At 31.7% G+C, this 26,044-nt stretch overlaps 1 protein-coding gene across 2 annotated transcripts in view; it reads left to right on the forward strand.

The window, feature by feature from the left end:
• Window positions 1-1,457: 1,457 nt before the first annotated feature.
• LOC114324824 (nuclear RNA export factor 1) overlaps window positions 1,458-26,044 on the forward strand; it is a 77,028-nt gene continuing 52,441 nt past the window's right edge. Inside the window, exons 1-2 of one of the 2 annotated variants that reach the window (XM_028272696.2) lie at window positions 1,458-1,734; window positions 18,741-19,030. In XM_028272696.2, coding sequence (XP_028128497.1) covers window positions 1,683-1,734; window positions 18,741-19,030 — 342 coding nt within the window. In that variant the 5' untranslated portion in view covers window positions 1,458-1,682. The remainder of the gene's footprint in view (window positions 1,735-18,740; window positions 19,031-26,044) is intronic. The other variant, XM_050648246.1, reaches the window with a different exon arrangement.

The following is a 26,044-nucleotide window of genomic DNA, read 5'->3' on the forward strand; positions in this document are numbered from 1 at the left end:
CCAGATGTTCGTTTTCGTAAGGAGATCTTTAGAGAATTGGTTCAAATGTGTGATAAACCGTTTTTCTTCATAGGTGACTTGAATTGCCAACATTCTTTATGGGGTTCATCATCTAACAATCCGAACGGCAATCGTCTTGCAGATCTTTTGGAGGAGGATAACTTGTGTTTTCTCAATACGGGTGAGGCGACAAGAATCTCACCGCCTGACTCAAACAGTGTCCCTGACGTAGCTATAGCATCTCCAGGTTTGGCTGTGGACTGCCTCTGGGAAGTTTTTCCAGAGATAGGAGCAAGTGATCACTTTCCTTTTGTAGTGTGTTACGGGCAGGATAGAAATAGTCCCCAAGGAAATGACCCTCTTCAAGATCGCAGTATCTTTAATGTGAAAAAAGCCAATTGGGAACAATTCAACCAATATATTGAGTCTAACATTAACAACATCCCTAATGAGTCTTACACAGATTTTCAAAACCTAATATTAGACGCAGCAAACAGGTTCATCCCTAAAGGCCCCGTCTCACCATCAAATAATTGACAGTTATTTGATCAAACTTGACAGTTAGTGACACAAAGTGAAAGTTAGTGACGTCACATCCTGAACATCTGATTCAAGGTATAATTCAAGGTCAGTTTGCTCAAACTCGACAAATGACAATCAGCTGTTAGACATAACATGGTGGAATTTTAATTTTTAGTAAATAAATTAATATTCAAACAAATGAGAAGCGTTGAAAAGTCAATGAACTGTCAAGACGGATGGAATAGGCAGGAAGACAATTAATGCAGCCACGATACAAGAGAGAGGTCCTAGAGAGAGACAGACAAGTGCTGGAAACTTTGACAGGCCGTGTAATTTGAGTTGCCTATATCAACTTAAATCGGGGAAATATAAAAGTAAAATTCTAAATATAAAAGTAACATAAAAACATAATCAAGGTCTTCTTCACTTTATATAAAACAGTCACTAATTTAGTATTTAAATAGTTTTAAAATTATTTAACTCCCAAATAGTTTAGGAAAGTAGGTATTTGTTTTGATAAATACAAATAACAATTCTGAAAAGTATTTAAACTGATTTAAACACCAAGTATGGTACTCTGTACTCTATTTACTCTGTAAATACAAAAAAGTATTTAAATTTTGAAATATGTGCTGCCAATCAGCCCTGAAAGTTAAAATATGAGGTCCATTCAACGAACTGTCAATACTGATTCACTCGGATCCATTTATATAGGCAACTCAAATTACACGGCCTGTCAAATTCTCCAGCACCTTGTCTGTCTCTCTCTAGAACCTCTCTCTTGCAGGGTTGCCAATTTAGTAGATTTTCTACTAGATCTAGTAGAATTTCTTGTGATTTAGTGGGAAAATTTTAAATCTATTGTAGATTTTAGAATCTGGTAGAAATTTTAGTAGGATTTGGTTGTATGTAAGTAAGTGACATATTAAAAAGTGACAGTGACAAGTGACAGCGTGTCATTAGGCATCAAAGTTTCTCTTTCTCAAGATAAAGTGATAAAGTGAAATTGGTTTTACGTTTTAAAGTTTCACAATCTCATTTTGGAAATATTGTATTTGTATTTGATTTTAAAATCGTCTTGATATTAAGACATATTTGAGTGCAAGTTTGTGATCATATAGTATTGGGATTAACACAGTATCTACGGTTGAAAGGCAAACATGCCTAAACATTTTAATCGCAATAGACCACTTGCTTGGAGTAATAATAATGGTAAGCTTTTCTACATAATTAACTTTATAAACCAAAAAATATGATAGACAATTGCTTTCACGTTTTTAAACAAAAAGATTATTTTTTTTGTAAAAAATAAATTATACCAACACAACCTTCCATACATGAGACTGAGCAGTGTCGAGTTTGCTTCTGCCTTAAAATGAGGAGAGAGTGTCCTTTTTCGCTTTTTCTGAGTCTATTGTGGTTCCCCAACAGTTCCAATGTTCCTCTTTTTTAAATTCAAAATTCAAGACGCCCGAGTTCTTGTTTAATAGATGAAATTGAAGAACCAAACAGATCTATCAGATGACTAAACATGTTTCCATACAGGGTCAATCTACTAATTGGTGCATATTGACCATAATTTGTAGCATGCCATTGTTCCTTGATTATTTGTGGATTTCGTGTCATTCTAGCAGGTATATTAAAGCACACAAGACTTATCAATTCTTCGGAGTTAATAACACCAGAGATAATTTTGCGAAGATAACAAATATCCAACATGACTCTTCTGTGTTTAAGAGTTTGTAAATTTAATCTCATTAATATATTGTCATAAGTATAATTTCCAACTGTTAAACCCATCTTAAAAGCTGCAAAACGTAAAAATTTGTTTTGAACCTTTTCAATATTTAGGATTTGATATGCATAACTAGGTGGTCAGACAATAGAACCATATTCAATAATTGATCTCACGATACTGCAATATAAGATTTTTATTGTGTGAATTGACAAATCTTTTGATGAACGTAATACAAAACCCAACATCTTAAATGCCTTCGAAACAGTATGGTCAGTGTGAGAGTAAAATGTTAATTTACAATCAAATATTATACCTACCTAAATCCCGAATTTCGTTCACACGTGTGACAGGAGTATTATTAATAAAATATTGATGGTGAATAGGCGAATGGGATCTAGCGAAAGTTATTAAAAAGCATTTACTAATATTAAGTTCCATATCATTTCTACTTCTACCATACATTTCAATTCTGTATAGTTTGTTAAATGGTACAGCAAATAGTCATTATTTGTTGTCTAAGGTTGGTTTTAAGTTCCTTCATACAGTACTCGAAATGCAGTTGAAAACACTGTTCATGTACCATTTCATCAATGTAATTATGGCCTCAATGAACCTATAACTAGAATGTTACGTCTGGAAAATCAAAATACTGAGAGGCTTAATTTTAGTTCCACACCTAACCAATTTATACGCGATTTGCAACAAATTAATATAGCTTCTTTAATTGTTTTGTTTTGTCCACTCTTACCAGTCTGTTTCTAATTTGTTCTGTATGAAATTTATTTCTTTTAAGGCCATGGGTACATAATTCGTAAATATTTTACGGCTATCCCTACTTTTTCTGTCTTTACATGACAAATTACGTGTAGTAAAATTCACACGTATGGATATGTAAACATTACTAGAATGTCATTCTACTTGAAAATGTCATCATTAACTTAAAGAGATGACTTTTGAATGTTCTTGGATAACTGTTATTTGTATAATTGCAAATAATTAATTCAGTTAATAAATGTGATAATTTTTTCACTAACTATGTATTCAGTGATTGTAATAATTTATATCTACAACAAAAACTAATACTCAATCGAGAAAAGAGGAAAAGTGTTAAAGTGATTTTTTAATAATATATTGTTACTATAGAAAGCTTACAATTTTGAACATCTTTAACAACAAAATACTTGGATCACAGAATATATTATCCTGATGTATTCTCTGCTTGGATCTTCCACAAATAATACACAATAAATAACTTTTTATTAAGTTCACATCTTAAATCAATTATTTACCAAATACACTATACAGTGGAACCTCGATTATCCGTTTCTCCATCAACCATCGCCTCTGTTAACCATCAGGGTCCATACATAAGTTGTATTGACTACATAAGCAAAAATTGAGTCATCAATTCATTTTGGACAAAACAGATTCAGTTCATAAGCTAACACAGACTTGGAATTTGACGGTGGAGATGTTGATGATGCTATTGCAACTGACAGAGATTTGCGTAAAGAAGGTAGAGAAGCTGCATCGCATATGCAACAATTCATCGAGTGATATTATTGACAAGAAGAAGCCAATAAAGTAGATTACATGGCCTTAGGCCGATTAAGAAATTCAGCGGTTGCAGAATGTGAGGCAACAGTAAAACAAAAAAAGATTACAGAATATTTTAAACCAAATTGATTCGATTGTACGAACACAAATCTTATATTGTCGAACAAAGCATGCAAATAAAATTTGACAACTGTACCATGAATTTTTAATTTTTCTTAATGTTGTGTTAACTGTCTTTTTGATTATCCGTCATACCCTTGTTCCGGTGCCCTGACAAATAATCGAGGTTTCACTGTATATCAATATTATTTAATCAACAACTCAAAATATTCCTGATGCCATGTCAAATATTTAAAATTGTCACTGATTGTCACTGTCTGACTGACATTATGCTGACAATATTCTATTCGACTGAGTGCGTTGTAAGACAAAGATAGATTTGGAAAATATTACCACGGACATGGTGACCATTTTTTTCGAATCCTGAAGAAACTAATAAATACTTTTAACAAATTTAAACGCAAAATGAAAGACTAAATTATTATTGAGGGCCGAAAGTCCCTTAGAATAAATAAAAAGTTTATTTTGAATGATATATTTGAAATTAAAAATCACACTAAATTTTCTCTTAGTTTTTCACTTCTGTAACTTAGTAAAATACACATTATAGAAGTTCTCAGGGACTTTCGGCCATCACTAATATTGTAATCTTTCATTCTGCATTTAAATTTTTCACAAATATTTATTAGTTTTCTCAGGATTCGAAAAGAATGAATCCCCATTTGAATAGCATTGCAGCTGAAAATACTTACCCATCTCAACTATTTTAACTATTACATTTTACGTGTTATATAAATGACTTATATTTAGTATCTATTAAATTGTTCCAAAATTTGTAAAAAATTGTAACTGTATTGGGCTTGTTCCGTGGAAATAAAAAAAACAAAACTATAATTTAGTATGCATTATCAGGTCTCCTTCTTCTTTAAGTTCCATTTCTATCGAAGGTTGGAAATCATCATGGCAATGCGGACCCTGTTGACTGCCGCTCTAAATAGTTCTGCATTACTGCATTCGAACCATTCCCGTAAGTTCTTAAGCCAGGATGTTCTTCGTCTTCCCACATTTTGCTTTCCTCGGATTTTGCCTTGCATAATAAGTTGTAATAATGAGTATTTTTGCCCTCTCATCAATGTCCCAAGTACTCAAGTTTTCGTCTTTTGATAGTACTATTTCCAGTTGATTTCCTATCCTTCTATTTACTTCCACGTTCGAAATTATTTGAATCCATGATATTCGTAGGATTCTTCTGTAACACCAAAATTCAAAGGTGGCCAACTTATTCAAATGGACTTGTTTCAACGTCCACGCTTCCAAGCCATAAAGAAGAGTAGAGAACACGTAACATCAAAGCATCCTTAGGCGTAGTCCTAACCTTATATCCTGACAACAAAGAAACTTTTTAAGTTTAATGAATGATGCATGTGCTATTTCAATATGTGTCTTAATTTCTTTGGTTTGATCTACATTTGATGTTATCCATGTTCCTAAGTATTTGTAGTTATCCGCACTCTCAATCACAATATCTTCAATAGTTAATTGGATGTTTGCGTGTGCTGATTTAGTTATGATCATGCATTTAGTTTTCTTTAAATTCATCTTCAGTCTTTACTCATGACATTATAGATTTTTTTTTAGAAGAAAACTTCTCCATTGATAGATCAGGTCTCCAGTACTGCATAATTCATTTTATTAATTAGTATTCTAGTTTCATCTGCAATAGATCCTATTTTTTCTGAATCTACCCATCATAGACCATACTCCTTTGATTTACCTATATCGGACATTACAAATAATTTACTGTGCCAAGAATTTTACTATGATTTCAGAAACTCTGATTATATTAGCTTACAGAATTATTTGGGACCTATCAATTGGCACAAGTATTTAAATTTAAATAACATAAATACTGCAGTACACAATTTCTATCATATTCTGAGTATGGCATTAAATCTTTTTGTGCCCAAAAAGAAAAGTAAGGTATCATCTTTCCCAAAGTGGTTCAATGCTGAGTTGAGAAATTTAATCATCCAAAAGAAAATAGCTCACAAAAATTACAAGAATACTGGCAATCCCTTTTATTACTTAGAGTTTTCAAGGTTACCTAGTCAATGTAATATTTCATCTAAAGAATGTTTTGTGAATTACAAAAAAGACCTTGAAAATAATTTTAATACGGATCCCAGGTCATTTTGGAGATTTTTAGCCGAAAAAAATAATCTATATGATGTTCCTAATAATATGTATCTAGCTGATAAAAAAGTTGTGAATGGTGATCAGATAAGTGAACTTTTTGCTGTTTACTTCTCTGAAGTTTACGTTTCTTCCCTGGATGTAAGTTATCATGACACATTTAATAATTATTCATCTATAAAGTGTGATTCTTTGACAGTGGAAGTTATTTATGACGGTTTGTCAAAACTTTCTAATAATATAACAGCTGGACCGGATGGACTTCCCGATTTTTTCTTGAAAAACTGTGCTTACAGTCTAACTCAACCATTGTTTGTTCTATATAACTTATCATTGAAATTAGGCATCTGGCGAAAGAGAAAATATAGAAAATTACAGAGGTATATCTAAACGATCGACCATTCCTAAACTACTTGATAAGTTGATTTATAACCATATTAGTTTTACTTGTCAACAATTAATAAATAATTATCAACATGGTTTTATGCACAAGAAATCCACAACTACAAACTTACTATCTTATGAAACATCTATTATCAGAGATCTGGAAAGAAAATATCAGGTAGATTGTGTATACACAGACTTTTCAAAAGCCTTTGATAGGATTGACCACTACTTACTGTTACATAAACTTAAGGCATATGGTTTCAGCGATCAGCTTTTAAAGTGGTTTGCTAGCTATTTAATAGGTCACACACAAAAAGTCAAACTGGGTTCCTTTATGTCAGATGCAATACAAATAAAATCTGGAGTTCCACAAGGTGCTCATTGCTCGCCCCCTTCTGTTCAATCTATTCGTGTTCGTCTATGTTAAAACTAACAAGAAGATAGCAATAATGTGCTTCAAGTTTTGGTAAATTTAGTGGTTTAAATTTTGAATTAATTGTTGAAAAGTATATCTGTCCATCAAGAAAAATTTACTTTTACTGTTGGTAGTTGTTTTGTTGAAAATAAGTATTTCCATATCAAGATATTGGTGATAATTGTGCATTATTGGTTTTATTGTTTGTGTTTTTTTGCTCAAAAGCAATTACCAGGCAATTTAATTAAATTCAAGGTCAGTCCAGCTTATACTTTCTACCAGTGGCGTGCCTACATTAGTTTGCCGACAATTATTAATAAGATTTGAATATTTTTATTGGTTTAGTTAAATTTAATGAATATGAATGGATCTTGTAATGTGTGCTCCTCGGAGCTTGGTGATGAAGAGAAACAATCCATAGCTTGTGATAGTTGTCGTGTACATAGACATCTTCAAGAGAGTTGCTCTGGATTAACAGCAACAGAAGCCAGAGCAGTGACCCTGCAAAAAAGATTACTCATGCATTTCTGTGAACAGTGTCGTTCTGCATTCAAGAGTGTACCTATCATCGTTAGGAAGATAACTGCTTTGGAGGATGAAATTAGATCATTAAAAGAAAAGGTGCAAAAGTTGGAGAAAATGCCGACAGCCATTTCCACTGAAACTATTTTGTATGAGTCAAATCAAAGAATTATAAGGTCACAAAATCTGACGGTATTCAACGTGCCAGAATCTGATTCTCAGAATCTTAATAACCGTATACTACATGATAAGTCAGAAATCAATAAGTTATTTACTAAGTTGGAGATCAATATGGAATCAGTAAATAAAGTAATACGTGTTGGTAAAAGGTTGGAGAATAGTGCAAAAGGGAGACCACTGAAGGTAATATGTAATAGTCCTGATATAGTGAAAACTGCTTTGAAATCTGGAAATAAGCTGCGGAACTCTAATATAAGAATAGCTAATGATCTCACAAAGATGCAACAAGATGCATATATGGCTGCCAAAAAGAATTTAGAAGAAAGAAAATCTGCGGGTGAAGAAAACTTAGTTATTAGGTATAGAAATGGGGTTCCTGTAGTGTTGGAAGTTAAACCAAAAAACTAGCTTCTCTCCCATTAATGGTCTATTATCAAAATGTTGGTGGCCTACGTTGCAAGATGTTAGATGTTATTAAAAATATTTCATGCTGTTCCTATGACATTATTATTATGGTCGAAAGCAATCTGGATGCTAGCATTGCTGATGGTGAGGTGAATTGTAAGGGTTTCAGTATCTACAGGTGTGATCGCAATCAAATGACTAGTGCAAAGCAGAGTGGTGGTGGAGTAATAATCTTTATTAATAACAGAATTCAGTCTAAGCGTATTTCGGTTGATGAAGTTCGTGTTGAACAGTTATACATATTATGTCAGTGCGATAACACAGAGTTTGTGATCGGTGGCGTTTACATTCCCCCAAGGTCTCCACGTTAAATTTACTCTAGGCATTGTCAAACAGCTGAGAGCTTAGTTTTGCCGTACTCATCTTATAGTATGTTCGTATTTGGTGATTACAACTTACCTAATGCAGCATGGGATAATGATGAGTATGGTGTGTTGGTGAATTGTCCTGGTGGAGATCCTGCGGTGGATGTAGCACAAGCTTTTGGTTATTTGAAATTCTTCCAAAATAACAATGTCCCTAACAATCGTACTGTATTTTTAGATTTAGTTTTTTCTAACGTTAGGGAACTGAATGTCATCAAAGCGGGAGATGCACTTGTTGATCCAAGTTTACACCATGTAGGGTATGAATGTTCCATAGCTCTCAACTTAAATGACACTAACACTACACAGTTTAAAATTAGAAATCAACCTCGATGGATGTAATTAGCAATTGCTCCTAAAAAACTGTTGTTTTACAAGTAAATATCAACAATTAATTATTAAAGTTATATCAAATAAGCTGAATTAGTACAAGGAATTTGAAGATCATCTTTCTTTTTTGGAAAAACAATTTGTTTGTCTGTAAATTGCAATAATTGCAATGCAAAGTTTGTACCTTTAGTTTTTCTTTTTTAAACAAAAACTTGAAGCAATTAGGACAAATTGATAGTGATAGATAAGTAATTACCATATACCAGTGAAGTGACTTACTATCTTTATTAAAGGGTTTATTTTTGACATTTTGTTGAATATTCAAATATGGGCAAATGCTTGTTATGCAAGAAAGATGCTGCAGAGGATAAGACTTCTTTCAAGTGTGATGGATGTAAGAGGGCTATACATATTAATTGTGCCAGTATAACAGCTACAGAAGTAAGATGTCTTCAATTGGCAGCAGATACTAGGAAATTAAAATATTTCTGTGAGGATTGTGAGCAAGGTTTACTGTTAGTACCAATTTTGAAGTCTATGGTCGAAGATCTAAAGATTGAGGTAGAGAAACTTAAGTGTGCCAATGAAAAATCCTTACACGAAAAGGATAATCAGATTTGTGATCTAAGGAAGACTATTGATGAACTGAAATGCAACTCCAATGCGCCAGGTTTGCCATTTGAGGAAATGTTCATAGAAACAAATGATAGAATTGTAAAATCTAACAATATTATGTTATTCAATGTTCCCGAATTGAATTCTGAGAATATTGAAGATAGGATAAAACAAGACAAAGCCAAAGTCGAGGAAATTATGAAACAAATGGGAAAAGATGAAGCGTTGGAGGATTTAGTGAAGGTTGTTCGAGTAGGAAAGAACACGGGTGGTAAGTCTCGTCCACTTAGAGCTAGTTTTTCCAATAATGGTGTTGTTAAGGACATTTTAAGGAGTAAGAAAAGATTACAGAACTCAACAATCAAAATAAATAGTGATCAAACAAATATGCAAAGGGATATGTTCAGTAAAGCTTGGAAAGAATTAAAAGACAGACAAAATAAAGGCGAAAAAGACATTGCCATAAAATACAGAAATGGTGTACCAAAAATTGAATCATTCAAGAAAGAAGGAAAAAACTAATCTCATCCCCATTACAAGTTTATTGTCAGAATGTCGGAGGACTTCGTACAAAAATTCAAGATCTGATTAGTTCTATTTTATGTTCTGATTATGACATTTTTATATTTGTTGAAAGTTGGTTACACGAGGATATTTTAGATAGTGAAATTAAAATACCTTCATATAGAACTTTTAGATGTGATCGTGATAATAGTTATAAGTCAAGAGGAGGAGGTATTTTGATTGTTGTTAAAGACTACATTAAGGTAACTGTGCTGAAACCCTTGTACAAATCTATTGAACAACTTTTTCTTTTATGCTCATTTGGTAAAGAAAATTTTATAATTGGAGGGGTATATATTCCACCAAAATCCGTAGAACAAATATATGAACAACACTGTTTATCAGTCGAAGATATATCCCAAAGGTATAATCATCATAAGACATATATATTCGGAGACTTCAACCTTCCGGAAGCTTCATGGGATAACAATGAATCAGGTGTCTTGGTGAATTGTCCTCAAGGTTCACATGCATTGTACTTAGCTGAGTTTTATGGGTACTTGAATTTTTTCCAGATGATTAATATTCCAAATGAAAGAAATGTGTTTTTAGACTTAATATTTACAAATGTTTGTGATTTACAAGTAGCAAAAGCCTCAGATCCGATTTTTAAAAATAGTTATCATCACATAAGTTACACTTACAATATTAGTTTGTGTGAACATCGAGGTAAGTCATTAGAATATACTGAATTTTATCATGATTTTGTAAATGCAGACTATGAAGGTCTCAATAACTATCTTTCAATGATACCTTGGGAAGACCATTTGAATTTGTCAAATGTTGATGATGCTTTAACAGAATTTTACAACATACTTAATATGTCACTATCATTGTTTGTACCGGTGAAAAGATTTAAAACTTCTAGTTATCCAAAATGGTTTGATGCCAACTTGCGTTATTTAGTTGTACAGAAAAAAATTGCTCATAAAAATTATTTAGCTTCCTGTAATCAAGAGGATTATGTGATTTTTTCAGAACTTAGGAGATTGTGTAAGGATCTATCAAATCAATGTTATAACACTTATCTGAATCAAGTCAATCATAATTTATGCAGTAATCCTAAGTACTTTTGGCAGTTTGTAAACAGTAAGAGAGCATCAAATGATTTACCAAACAGTATGTACTATGGTAATGCTATAGCAACAAACGGACAACAGATTGCAAACTGTTTCCGTCAATTTTTTTCAACAGTTTATTCGCCACAATCAAATATTAATAACTTGGAAGTAAAGGGAAACAACAATCTTTTTATACCTAATTTTTCAATATCAGTGAAAGATATTTTCAACAACATTTTATCCCTACCCAATAAGTTAAGCAGTGGTCCAGATGGTATTCCCGATTACTTTCTAAAGAACTGTATATATTCACTAACTAATCCTTTATATCTTCTTTTTGAGTCATCATTAAAGACATCAGTTTTCCCAACTTTATGGAAGCACTCTTATATCTGTCCAATTTTTAAATCAGGTAATAAACAAGACATAACAAATTATCGAAGCGTTTGTAAACAATCCTCTATACCAAAACTTTTTGATAGACTATTGCACGATCAATTAAAATTTTATTGTAAAGAGCGTCTAATACACAATCAACATGGATTTTCTCAGAATAAATCAACGGTAACAAATTTAGTACTCTTTGAACAAAAAATATTAAACGCGTTGGAGAATAAAAGTCAGATGGATACTATTTATACTGACTTCTCCAAGGCATTTGACAGAGTAGATCATAACATGTTATTGGGAAAATTAAATGCTTTTGGCTTCAGTCATCAATCCTTACAATGGTTCAATAGCTTTTTAAGAGATCGCACACAGCAAGTGAGAGTAGGTTGTTTTAATTCAAATATAATTCATGTGACATCAGGAGTACCCCAAGGAGCTCACTGTTCACCTTTGTTATTTAATATATTTGTGAACGATATATCAGAGTGTTTTAGAAATTGCGATTTCCTGATGTTTGCAGATGATTTGAAATTATTTAAATCCGTAGATTCAAATGTTGATGTAACATTAATTCAAGAAGATTTAGACCGGTTGAGTATTTGGTGTGAGAATAATATTTTGCATTTAAATGTTGCTAAATGCTGTTATATAAGCTTTTATACTTATATAACAGTAACTTTTTATATAAGGTAATAAAAAATATGATACTTCTTACACAATTAATGAAAATGAATTGTCTTATGTTAAAACAATAAAAGACTTAGGAGTCACATTTGCATGTGCGTTTTGCGCAAGATATAAATAGTGTAACAGTAAATGCATCAAAATCTTTGGGCTTTATCATTCGCAACTGTCTGAGACTATCTGTAGGGGCTTTAAGAACGGTATATTATGCTTTGGTTGTATCTAAAGTGGAATATGCATCTATTGTATGGTCTCCACAATACCAAGCTCATTCTACTACGCTGGAGAGATTGCAGAATAAATTTTTGAGATATTGTGCATACAAATTAAACATACGCATTACTAATCATGATTATACCTATATTTTAAAAACACTCAACATGAATTTATTAAAAACTCGACGAGATAACTCTGATTTGGTATTTGTGTTTAAATTAATAAATGGTTTAATTTGTTGTTCTGAACTTCTCCAATCTATTAATTTATATGTTCCCTCCAGAAGTCTCAGACATGTTGATTTGTTTTATATACCTTTTCATCGGACAAACTATGGTATGCATTCGCCCATTGAGCGAACACTAAAAATTATAAACGAGAATAACTTAGAAATGTTTGGTGTCTCCTTGGCTGGTTTTAAGAATCGGATTAAAAGAGCTTGACAGGTACTTTTTGTTTATTTGAACTGATTTGTGTAATAGATGTAATATGTCTAATGGATAACTATTAATATTTCGTTTTTGTTTAATAAGTATGTAATTAAGATTTATTTTACTCTAGTTTAGTAGATATTACAGAGATTGATTTTATACTGTATGTGTTGTAATGGGGGTAATCCCGTAAATAAATAAATAAATAAAAAATTGATTTATGAAGATTTTTTTTATGATTTTAGGAACGGTAATTATTTTGAACTGAATAACTTTCTTTCATTCATTAATTGGGATGGGTGTTTGGATAATAACGTTGATGATGCAACGAGTCTCTTCTATGATATCCTTTTAACAGGGATTTCTCTCTTTATTCCTCTGAAAAAATATAGAACATCTACATTTCCTAAATGGTTCTCCTCAGACCTAAGAAAATTAACAAGGGAAAAAGGTATGCGCACCTTCTTTATCTTCAAAATCATTCTGACACTGAGTATATGAAGTTTTCACGTCTTCGAGCTGAATGTAAACGTTTATCTGAAATATGTTTTAACAACTATATTAGAGGGATTGAGTCAGACCTAATTAATAATCCTAAATCCTTTTGGAAGTATGTTAATGACAAAAGGTCAGGTCATCATTTACCTAATTCCTTATTTTACCAGGAACATACAGCTTGTAATGGTCTTGATATAGCCAAGTTGTTTATGAATTTCTTTCAGACAGTGTACATACCTAACAACAATCACTCTCAATTGCCTACAATTTCCGAAATTAAAAACTCTAATGTAAGTATTCATACACATCCTATTTCTGTTTCTGATATTTTTAATTGTATTAGCTCGATTCCCAATAAGCTCACTACTGGTCCTGATGGCGTTCCAAATTTTCTGCTGAAAAAGTGTGTTTGTACGATTGTTGTACCATTATTTTTATTATTTAATAAATCATTGGAAACTTCGATGTTTCCGATAGCCTGGAAGGAAAGTTATATTGTACCTGTATTTAAGAGTGGTCTGAAGGATAATGTTGAAAACTACCGTGGTATCTGCATCCAATCTGCTATTCCTAAGCTGTTTGACTGCTTTGTAGCTAAGCAGCTTTCTTGGTCTTGTCGAACTTTACTATCTGAGCCACAGCATGGTTTTTGCAAAAATAAGTCCACTGCGACAAATTTGGTATGCTATCAGTCTGACCTTCTAACTCAGATCGAGGATGGTAAGCAAATCGATGCAATATACACAGATTTCTCAAGACCTTTGATCGTGTGGATCATCAAGTTCTTTTGTGTAAGTTGGTCTTGTTTGGTTTTCATGCTGGATTTGTGGAGTGGATAAAAAATTACTTAACGGGTCGCAGTCAAAGGGTGAAGATTGGTAGTCATCTCTCCGATGAAATAAAAGTAAGTTCTGGAGTTCCTCAGGGTGGTCATACTTCACCTCTCCTTTTTAACATCTTTGTTAATGATATAACTAACAACTTTCGTAATAGTAAGTGTTTAATGTTTGCTGATGATTTAAAATTCTGGAGAGTTATAGAAACAATTAGAGACCAAGATTTGCTACAGGAGGATTTAGACTGTTTACATGCCTGGTGTGTTCAAAATAGACTTAATTTAAATACCAATAAGTGCTCTTTCATAAGTTTTACACATAAGGTTGGGAGGGTTGAAACGAGTTATACTATATGTAACCAACAACTCAATCGCGTTTCTTCTATTAAAGACTTAGGTGTCATTATGGATGAAAAACTTTCTTTTATAGAACACATTAATTCTATTTCTGTAAAGGCATCTAAGCTTCTAGGTTTTGTTATGAGAAATTGTAAGTGTTTTTCTGTGGTAGCAACGAGATTGGTTTATTGCTCAATTGTTAGATCCTTGTTGGAGTACTGTTCGGTAGTTTGGTCCCCTTACTATCAAAACCATATCGATACGGTCGAGAGGATCCAACATAAATTTTTACGTTACTGCGCATTCAAATCTTATCTAACTATAGTTAACCATGATTACTCAACTGTAGAGTCCTATCTCTCTCTACTTCCTCTCAGATTACGTCGTGACATCTCTGGCGCGGTCTTTCTGCATAAGTTGATTAACGCACAAATTGATTGTCCAAGTCTCTTGCGCCAAATTGATTTTAATGTTCCCAATCGAGCCCTTCGCTATCATAAAACATTCAATGTCTCTTACCACAGAACGTCCTATGGTTTTCATAGCCCAGTCGATAGGTATATGGGATTATTGAATGCTAGTAATGTCGATGTTTTCAATATTTCATTGGATCAACTGAAGAGATCTCTGGCTTTATGATGTTCATTGTTGCAAAAATGTCTATTTCATTATTGTTAATACGCCATGTTAAATTTAGTGTTGTATGTTAGATATATTTGTTACATCTTATATTTTAGGTATATTGTGATTGCTTGTATTATTGCATTGTATCTTATGTGTACTACTTTTTTGTGTTGATGCTAGTTATTATTATTATTGACTTTATAATTACACTTTTAATGGGGTTTTCCCGTATGATTAATAAATAAAATAAAAAATAAAAATAAATCTATTTAATAACGACATAGGTGAAGGTTTTAATCACTCTAAGTACTTGCTATTTGCTGATGATTTAAAGATGTACAGATCTATCAAAGATCATGAAGATTGTAGTCTCCTTCAAAACGATCTCAATAATTTAGTTGAGTGGTGTAACAAAAACAGACTCTTTTTAAACGTTAATAAATGTCATTCCATTAGCTTCGACAAAGTTGCAAAAAAATATCAATCATCATATGTCATCGACAGTAAAGCGCTCTCTTATGTTAAAACAGTAAGGGATTTAGGAGTAATATTCGATGAAAACTTAACGTTTGTGGATCACATTAACTATGTGACAGCAAAGGCTTCAAAAGTATTGGGTTATATACTTCGCAGTTGTGCTGATCTTTCCCTTAATACAATAAAGGCTGTTTACTCATCATTGGTTATATCTATATTAGAATTCTCCTCTATTGTCTGGTCACCATTTTATAATGTTCATGTTGTTTGTCTCGTCTCGAGAGAGTTCAAAATAAGCTTTTAAGATTTGCAGCATACAGATTGGGATATAATGTTATTGAACTAAACCACAACTATACCATCATCTGTAGTGATCTCAATTTGCACTCCTTAAAAGACCGTAGAATTATAAATGATCTAGCTTTTATTTATAAACTATTAAATAGTGAAATCAATTGCCCTGATTTATTAAAATTAATAAACTTTAATATTCCACACGATGATCTGAGAAATAATAACTTGTTCCATGTACCTCATCATTCAACAAACTATGGTCTTAACTCACCAATAGATAGAACTTTGAGTCGCCTGAATGATTTGGACATCGATTTATTCTCTTCTTCCAGTAGAGTATTTAGAAACCGACTAAAATCAATTTTTCCGGTCAGCACTTATGTTTAATGTTTAATATTATATTTTCAGTAGATTTGTGTGTATGTTAAATTTAGTTTTATTGTAATGAACTTACTACAGTTTTATGCTGTCACACTTTCATTTAATTCATTTAATTTTATTTTTTTTATTTTTACTGTTTTACTGGACTTTACTACTACTACTTTTACTTCTACTTGTTGTTTATATATGTATATTTTTTATGAAATTGGGAAACCCGTAAATAAATAAATAAGGGTCATTCCATTTCAAATCACTCAATTTTGGAGCAAAAAAAATTTTGGACCTCCGATTTGTCTGAAAATTGGTATATAGCTTCTGCGGGACGTACAAATAAGATATTTAAGGTCAAAAAATCTTCTTCTTCTTCTTTTTTTCTCAAAATGTTATTTTATGCGATTTTACAGTGATTTGGTGTTTATTTATACAAATTTGCATTTTCTATCGTAAAGTATCAATAAAAACATAATATTTTAATAGAAAGGACTCAAAAATGTCATTATATGGCATTATAACAAGTTACTTTGATTCAAAACAAGCTTTTGATCAAATTGTATAGCGTAGAAAACGTTAAAATACCGTTTTTTACATTTTTCTCCATTCCGAAAATACATCATAATCGATTTGGCTGAAAATTTGCCCACAGATAGACAAAACATAGGACTTTAAGTGATGAGAAGGATTTGAATTATATTACAATACCAAAAAAGTTACATGCAATATTATAGTCAAAAATATAGGCGTCTACTGTAAGTAAAATTAACTCGAAAATATCGACCTCACGACAAAAATTGTTAAAAAAAATTGTAATAATTGTAAATACGATTTATTTGGAACAATTTCAGTTCCTACCATTTTTGTCGAAAAGTTAAAAATGGCGGCGATATTGAGCCAAACAGGTTCTCCTTTAAAATCAAGATGGCGGCTAACGTAACGGAGGAATTCATTCGTGATTTTAAATTTAGGCTACTATGACTCCCTTAAAGATCAGAAAAATAAAAATTTGGGCAGCTCGGCATTCAAGGTCAAATGCTATCCCGACTGGACTAATATATACTTTTGAGTCTGAGATTACTGCATGTAACTTTTTTGGTATTGTAATATAATTCAAATCCTTCTAACCACTTAAAGTTCTATCTTTTGGATATCTGTGGGCAAATTTTCAGCCAAATCGATGATGATGTATTTTGGGAATGGAGGAAAATGTAAAAAACGGTATTTTAACGTTTTTTACACTATAAAATTTGATCAAAAACTTGTTTTGATTCAAAATAACTTGTTATAATGCCATATAATGACATTTTTGAGTCCTTTCTATTAAAATATTATGTTTCTCATTGATACTTTACGACAGAAAATGCAAATTTGTTTAAATAAACACCAAATCACTGTAAAATCGCATAAAATCACATTTTGAGAAAAAAAGAAGAAGAAGATTTTTTGACCTTAAATATCTTATTTTTACGTCCCGCAGAAGCTATATACCAATTTTCAGGCAAATCGGAGATCCAAAATTTTTTGCCTGAGTGATTTGACGTGGAATGTACCATAAATTAATTAATTAAAATTAATTTTAATTTTATTAATTATGCAGTACTGGTAATCTGATGAATCTTAGTAAATTATAGTAAACCAAACTGGTGCGGGAGCACGCCAAATAGAATTCTATTTTAGTGACGTCACGTTGCCTAGCAACCGTCGATTCTCCCATTATGGAATTCTATTTTGTGACGTCAGCGAAATAGAATTCTATTTGGCGTGCTCTGGGCCCTGGTCTTCTGGGGTAGTATAAAGTGATTTTGAGTAAGTCTTTTCATTTATTTCACTTTATCAAAAACTGAAATGGACTCAAGTACGCAACATAATATGTTAATATTATTAACATTTTTAACATGTTGACGGACAGTGTGTCAAATGTATAAGCTACATTAATGGAAATTAGACGTCTATACTATTCGCGGTGTGCAAGTACTTGGAAGGGAAACGAGAAACGACCGTGCGCAAGTCGCGGAGAAATATTGCAACTATCTTAAATAATTCATATTGTCAATTGAAATTGTCAAATTGACGTATATTTTATACCTTCTGTCATTAAAGCAGAAAAATTATATATTGCTCCACAATATTGATATGATATGCAATTATTATATAAAGGTAAATTTAATTAATTGTATTTTGCTTGCAGTACTGCATTTTAATAACTAATTTTATTTACTTACAATTGCTTACGTTTTCTGTACATAACCTAAATCTTATTTTTTCTTCTTATTATTTTTTTGGACTATGGCCTTGACAATTATCCAGTAACCAGGACTAATATAATTGGCCAATATAATTAAAAGTGCGAATAAAAGTACAGAGCGTAGAAATAGGGGTTGCTTTGTCGAACTCGCACGGTCCCTATAGACGTTCTGTCCATCAACGTTTTAAAATACTTTTCCCATTCATTCACTTGTCATAAATGTGTACAAAAAGATATCGGCCTTTTTCAATTTTTAAAACAATCATAAAAATTATTCATCATAAATCCTTATATAATTTTATCTTTTATTTTTATTTACAAATTAGTATATTTTTTTGATTTTTTAATATTCTTGTAGTTTTTATAGAACAACGCAGTAATAGTGATAGAGATAGAGATAGAAGAGTCACATTTAAAAATAATAGGGATAGACCAGATAGAAGAGACAAAGACTGGAGCAATGCAATACGTGCTCATTTAGAAGATGAGGATATTGATATGGGAATTGGTCCAGGTTCGAGCAAGAATGTCAGATTTAATAAGAACAAAAATCGTGGTGGAGGTGGTGGTAGAGGAAGACAAGGTTCCCCAGCTCCAATACAAAAAAGAAAATTATTGGAAGGACCCTCCAGTTGGTATAAAGTTACGGTAAGTTCAATAATATTGCAGGTAATTGTTTATATAGTGGAACCTCGATAAGGCAAATTAATTGGGACCGCTGCTGATCCATGTTATCAAAAATATGGGTTAGCCGGAGAATATGGTAAAAATTAATAAAATGCGGTACATTTACAGATAAACTCCATTATAATTGAGTCGGTGAGATCTAAAAGGATAATATTCCATTTTTTGCCATTTTAGTTAAGATAGCAGTCAGTGGCGTAGCTGAAGATTGCGGGGCCCCGCGACAATTTTTGTGGGCCCCCCTATTATAAACATAATGACCACTAATAACAGTATAATTACTAAAATATGTGTAAATGACAATATTTGACCTTTCTTTAAAAAGTCTTCATTAGTTTATGAATAGACATGAAAACCTATACATGTATCTTAATCCGACAAACCTGTTAGTAGGTTGTTACAATATTATATCTAAATTTACATTGAAAACATTAACTACAAAACTTTTTTTGCTAAAAGTTATTTTTTTGTCGCAGCTGAGCTCATCGTAAATTTTTTTTATACGTTTTATCCGTTTATTTTTAAATTCCGGTGAAATACCCCACTATTCTGCTATTCCTGCTGCTTTTGCTAAAGTTTCGGAAAACGAATTTCTCATTTCTAGAAGATTATCACGAGTTTTTTCAAAAAGTTGAAGGGCGACCGTAAACTCAGCCATTTCAGATTGCAAAAGTGTTGATGTTAGATTAATAAAGTTAAGTATTTTAGATTGAATAGTAATGTTAACGGCAAATTCAATGCTCTAATAATGCATTAACTTATAATTTTTCATCGTTTTTTAGATAGCAATGAAATTTTCGTTAGAGATTTCATTACTTGTCAGAAAGCTTGACGCAAGGCCATAACTCTAGGAATGCGTGATGGAAATAGTCTGCTTATACAGGGTGATCAACTTCTGTGACAAAGTCCAATATATCTGTTATTATACAATATATGAAAAAACGTTGTTAATAAAAGTTATAGACACCTTTAATGTACACATTTTAAAATTAGTGAGAAATATACAGAGTCCTCCATAACACGGTGGCAAACCAAAGTTATGTTTTTTTAAATGAAACACCCTGTATTTTATTCAAAATCTGGTTTCTTTACATTTTTCTAATTCTAGAAATATAGCACTTGTCTAGGATTATACTGAGTGTTTTAAAGTTACGAGCACTTTTATTAAAAAATCATACTGATTTGATCGCCCTGTATGTTTCTAACGGTGTAATATAAACTTATTTTTTTAATGCTTTTGACTGTCAATATTAAAGTAGTTTTGCAACAATGTACAATTTTTTTATAACTACACAAATTGTATACAGGGTAAGTCAAAATTTAAATACAAGATTTTCTTCATAATTTTAAATGGAACACCCTGTATTTTATATTATTATCGAAAAGTTCTATCACTATACTTACATATCTTTTGAATATTCCCTATACCTAAAGTTATTAGTTTTTGAGATATTTTAGTTTTATTGTTGATAGCAACATGTATTACTTAGTTATTAATAACAATACTTTAATTTATCAAAATTTATTAAAAAAACTAAATTAAATAAAAAAAAATGTTCATCGTACCTCTTATGTTATAAAATGTGTTCAAAATGACCTCCCATAACGTCTACACAAGCCTGGAGACGAGTTTAAAAAGACCTACAGATGTTTGTAAGCATTTGTTGTGTGACACTTTGAAAGGCGTTTTGAATCCTTACTCTCATATCATCAACTATTGTTGGAGGTGCCCTATAGACTACGTCTTTAATATAACCCCAAAAAAAGAAGTCACCTTCGTTTAATTCTGGTGATCTGGGTGGCCAGTGAACTGGCCCATCTCTTCCTATCCATCTTTCAGGAAATAGATCATCGTTGAGAAGTGCGTTGTGGTGAGTAGGGGCTCATATGTTGGCGGATGTTTAATGGTACATTTTCAAGTAGAATAGGTAAATGATTCACTAGAAAATTTAAATAAACCTCACCATTTACCGATTCCTCATAGAGAGAAGAACCTATAACGTAATTGCCTCTGATTCCACCCCAAACATTTAAGGACCATCTTGTTTGACTATGTGTCTGAGCACAGTACGGATTGGTTGTGGAATAATAATGAAAATTGTGTCTGTTTACACTACCATTTTTGTGGAATGTTGCCTCGTCCCCCAAAAAAAAAGGACAAACTCAAAAAAATCTCAGTATAACTATTTGTTTTTGTGACCATTGACAAAATTGTACTCTTTTGTATATGATATGGGTGCATGTTGTTTTTCTTGACTATGTTCTGGATAGATCCATAACTTATATCTTGCTCTCTTGTAATATTTTGAATACTTGTATGAGGATTTTCTGTAACAGGCAGTAAAACATTTAATTAATTTTCATTCGCAATAATGAATTTTGTTTTTTTCTTTGCTTCATAAACAGAGCCAGTACGATTAAACCTGTCTAATAAGTTGTCAAATGCTATCTTATTTGGTTGCTGACGCTATGGACACCATTCCTTATAAATTCTTGTGGCAACTAATGAGTTTTTGAAACACTCCTAAAAACCCTATCATGTCTGTCATTTCTTCACGACTAAAATTCATTGTTGGGTAACAATTATAACAATATGGCAAACAATTATAATCAATAACAAAAGTAAAAACGTACAGATATTTAAAATCTTACATCTGACAGTTCTTGTGTCAATTATTTCAAAGCCACCTTAAACAAAAACTTCCAGCAATTTATAGTTTCCATTTCTTCGCGGAAAATTAATATCATTTTGTTAGTAAATATAAAATTGTCGTTATTGTATATAATTTACCATAAAATTGGAGAAAAAATGAAATGCAGTCTAATTTTAATTATCATTACCAAAGTCATTGGAGGTTTCTCATATTATGGGTAATTAATTTACTGTAATAAACGTATCTATGAGTTATCGACAATAAAACTAAAATATCTCGAAAACTAATAACTTTAGGTATAGGGAATATTTAAAAGATATGCAAGTATAATGAAAGAACTTTTCGATGGTAATATAAAATACAGGGTGTTCCATTTAAAAATATGAAGAAAATCTTTTATTTGCATTTTGACTTACCCTGTATACAATTTGTGTAGTGATAAAAAATTGCACGTTGTTGCAAAACTACTTTAATATGGACAGTCAACAGCAGCAAAAAAATAAGTTTATATTATACTGTTAGAGTCATACAGGGCGATCAAATCAGTATGATTTCTTGATAAAAGTGCTCATAACTTTGAAACACTCAGTATAACCCTAGACAAGTGCTATATCTTTTTAATCAGAAAAATGTAGAGAAACCAGATTTTGAATAAAATACAGGGTGTTCCATTTAAAAAAACATAACTTTAGTTTGGCACCGTGTTATGGAGGACCCTGTATATTTCTTACTAATTTTAAAATGTGTACATTAAAGGTATCTATAACTTTCATTAACAACTTTTTTTAATATATTTTATAATAACAGATATATTGGACTTTGTCACAGAAGTTGATCACCCTGTAGATGGAAATAGTTAATCAAATAATACGATGACAAAATAAACGTTTTTATTTTAAGATAAATTCCTGGTTACATTACAAAGTTCTTGTTGACATTGACACTTGTCACTTGTGTCACTCACAGGTGTTGCCAACACATAAAAGTCTACAATAGAGAATTGTAATACCAACACCCTTCTGCAATTCTATATTAATTATACAAAACTATAACTCAACAACATTTAGAAGTTCCCTAAAATATGTAAATTTAGTCTTTGGCAGTGACTTTGTAAAAATGTCAGCTTGTTGCTGATCAGATGGTACATACTTTAAATTAATTAGTTCCTTTTCTAAACAATCTCTAATAAAATGATGTCTAACATCAATATGTTTGGTTCTTTTTGATTCCAATGTAGAAGCCATCTTAATACATGATTGGTTATCTTCATACACATGTATATTATAAATAGTTTTAAAAATCTCTTCTAACATCTGACTGAAAAACAAACTTTCTGTAACACATGAAGATAATGCCATATACTCGGCTTCTGCACTAGATAGTGACACTACATTTTGCTTTTTAGTTTTCCAACAAATAACATTATTGTTAAGCTTTATAGCATAACCACTAATACTCTTTCTGTCATTCTGATTGTTTGCAAAATCTGCATCAACATAGGATATTATCTCTATTTCTTTATTTCTACTTTTAACAAACTTTAAAACATAATTTTCTGTAGATTTCAAGTACCTCAAAACATTTTTTAAATTTTTCCAATGTTCTTCAGTATAATTATTCTGAAATTGGCTAAAATATGACATACAAAAACTTAAGTCTGGCCTAGAGCCTAACATTACATACATAAGACAACCAATCAATTCCTTATAAGGTAGCTTAAGATTTTCTACCAAATCTTTATCTTTACAGATTGACAGATTAAGTTTAGGTTGCATTGGAATATCTGACATTTTACAATCACTCATATTAAATCTTTGCAAAATTTTCTTAATTAATTCTTTCAACTACTTCTTCTTCTTCTTCGTGTATATTTTCTTGTTCAGTGATTCTTTCAGGAATATTTTCCACTCTCTTTTCGGTTCGAATTTGAGCAATTTGTTCATTCTCAGTAAATCTAATTTTATCATTTTCAATTGAATTCTCATCAAAAATTACATTCCGTGCATGGATTATTTTTCTTTCTTTTGGATTCCATAGTCTGTAACCGTTATCTGAATAGCCTACCATAACCAGCTTTTCACTACGAGGATCAAACTTAGATTTCCTATTTTCTTTAGGAATTAGATTATAAGCATTACAACCAAATAATTTTATCTTTTCCGTATTTGGCTTTTCGCCATACCAAATTTCAGCAGGTGTTTTGTTATCAGGTAAAGTTCGAGTTTCAGTTCTATTAATTAAGTATGCTGCTACTCTCACAGCTTCACCCCACATGCTTTTATCTAAATTTGAATCAAAAATTAAACATCTTGCTTTTTCCATAATGGTTCTGTTAAAGCGTTCAGAAACACCATTTTGTTCTGGATTCCTAGGTACTGTATACTGAATTTTGATTCCATTATTTGAACATAATCTTTTAAAAGCTTTTGAGGAGTATTCACCTCCGTTATCGCATCTTATACTTTCAATTTTTACATTAAATTTAGCAGTAACCATATCAATATATTCTTTAAATTTATCTATTACCTCTGATTTCCTCTCAATCAAATAACATATACAAAAATGTGAATAATGATCTATAAATGTTACAAAATAAGTTTTATTATCATGAGTTATTGGATCTATAGGACCACACAAATCTGTTGATACAACTTCTAAAATTCTTTTTGCTTTTCTTTCAGCATCAATGCTATGAAACGGTAATCGTGATTGTTTGCCTTTTAAACAGATTTCACATATACCAGATACAGGATACTTTGCAGAATGACCCATTTTCCTATGCATTAGCACATTACGTTCAACAGCTGTAATTTGTGCTTCTGGTGAAGGTCTATATCTTAATTTAACAATATATAAGTTATTTCTTAACTCACCTGTTATCACAGCATTATTTCCTTTCATTATGTTGACCTTTTTATCTTTGAATACAATTTGAAGACCTGCTTCTTCCATTTTCTTCACAGACATTAAATTATATGAAAGTTGATTACATACCCATACATTTTTCATCTCAATTTGGTTACCATTTACTGCTTGTAGATTCAAATCACCTTGTTTTGTTGCCTCCAATGATTGACCCTTCTTTGCTACATTTATGTTATACATTACTTCCTGGATATTACCTAAAAACCTTTCAACATCCTTTGTAACTAAATGATTTGTAGCACCACTGTCTATTATGAAACTTATTTCACCAGATTCTGAGTTACTAATTAAGGTGGTTTCATCTGCAGTCAAAAATGTTACCTTCTCATCGGTTTCTGCTGGGAATGCCCTATTTCCATTCTTATTTTTCCAACACTGATAGCGCTTGTGACCAATTTTTCCACACAAGTGACATTTGAATTGAAATTTTTGATTATTTCTTTCATTACCATTACTCGTTCCAGCTTTATTCTTCCATTTATTCCATGGCTGTTTCTTTGCTACAAATGCAACATCAGGATTTGTTTCAGGATCAGTTTTATTGTGCCTTGCCTCTTCCATTAGTAGCTTGTTTTTAACAAAGTCTAATGTAACTTTAGTTTCATCTTGACAAAACATAATATCAATTGCTGTAGTAACTGCTTGATATGATTCAGGCATTGCCGATAGTAACTGTGATACAACTTCACTATCTTGTATTTGACCTCCTGCACTTTTAAGTTCCCACACGGTTTGACTGAATTCTGTTAAAAATATATTTAAAGACCCTGTTGTGTATTTCAATGACCTTAGTTTCTGCTGCAGTTGAACCTGTGTCGAAATCCCCTTCTTTCGGTAAGTATTTTCCAGTGTACCAATAATCTGTTTTGCTGAGGTATTTGACTTGATCATTTCCAGTACATTGTCATGCAAACATTGTACAATTAGATTCCGGGCTTTGACATCGTTTTTCTTGTATAGTTCTCGAGCGGCATCATCTGCTGTGGCTGCGGGTTCATCTTGGGATAGTACAGCTAAGACACCAGCTTGTTCCAATAACAATTTCACTCTAAATAACCAGTTGGAGAAATTATTTCCATCAAAGGGTTTGATGTTAACAAAATTTGCTTCCGCCATTTTTGTCGTTGACTTCCTTACCACGTTTCGTGAACACTTTTGATTTCTAATTTACCACTATAGCGTCTTAAATTTCCACAAATTCTGGTCCCATAACCTCTAGGAATGCGTGATGGAAATAGTCTGCTTATAGATGGAAATAGTTAATCAAATAATACGATGACAAAATAAACGTTTTTATTTTAAGATAAATTCCTGGTTACATTACAAAGTTCTTGTTGACATTGACACTTGTCACTTGTGTCACTCACAGGTGTTGCCAACACATAAAAGTCTACAATAG

This window comes from Diabrotica virgifera, chromosome 4 (assembly GCF_917563875.1).
Source record: "Diabrotica virgifera virgifera chromosome 4, PGI_DIABVI_V3a".
In the NCBI taxonomy this organism is placed as follows: domain Eukaryota; kingdom Metazoa; phylum Arthropoda; class Insecta; order Coleoptera; family Chrysomelidae; genus Diabrotica; species Diabrotica virgifera.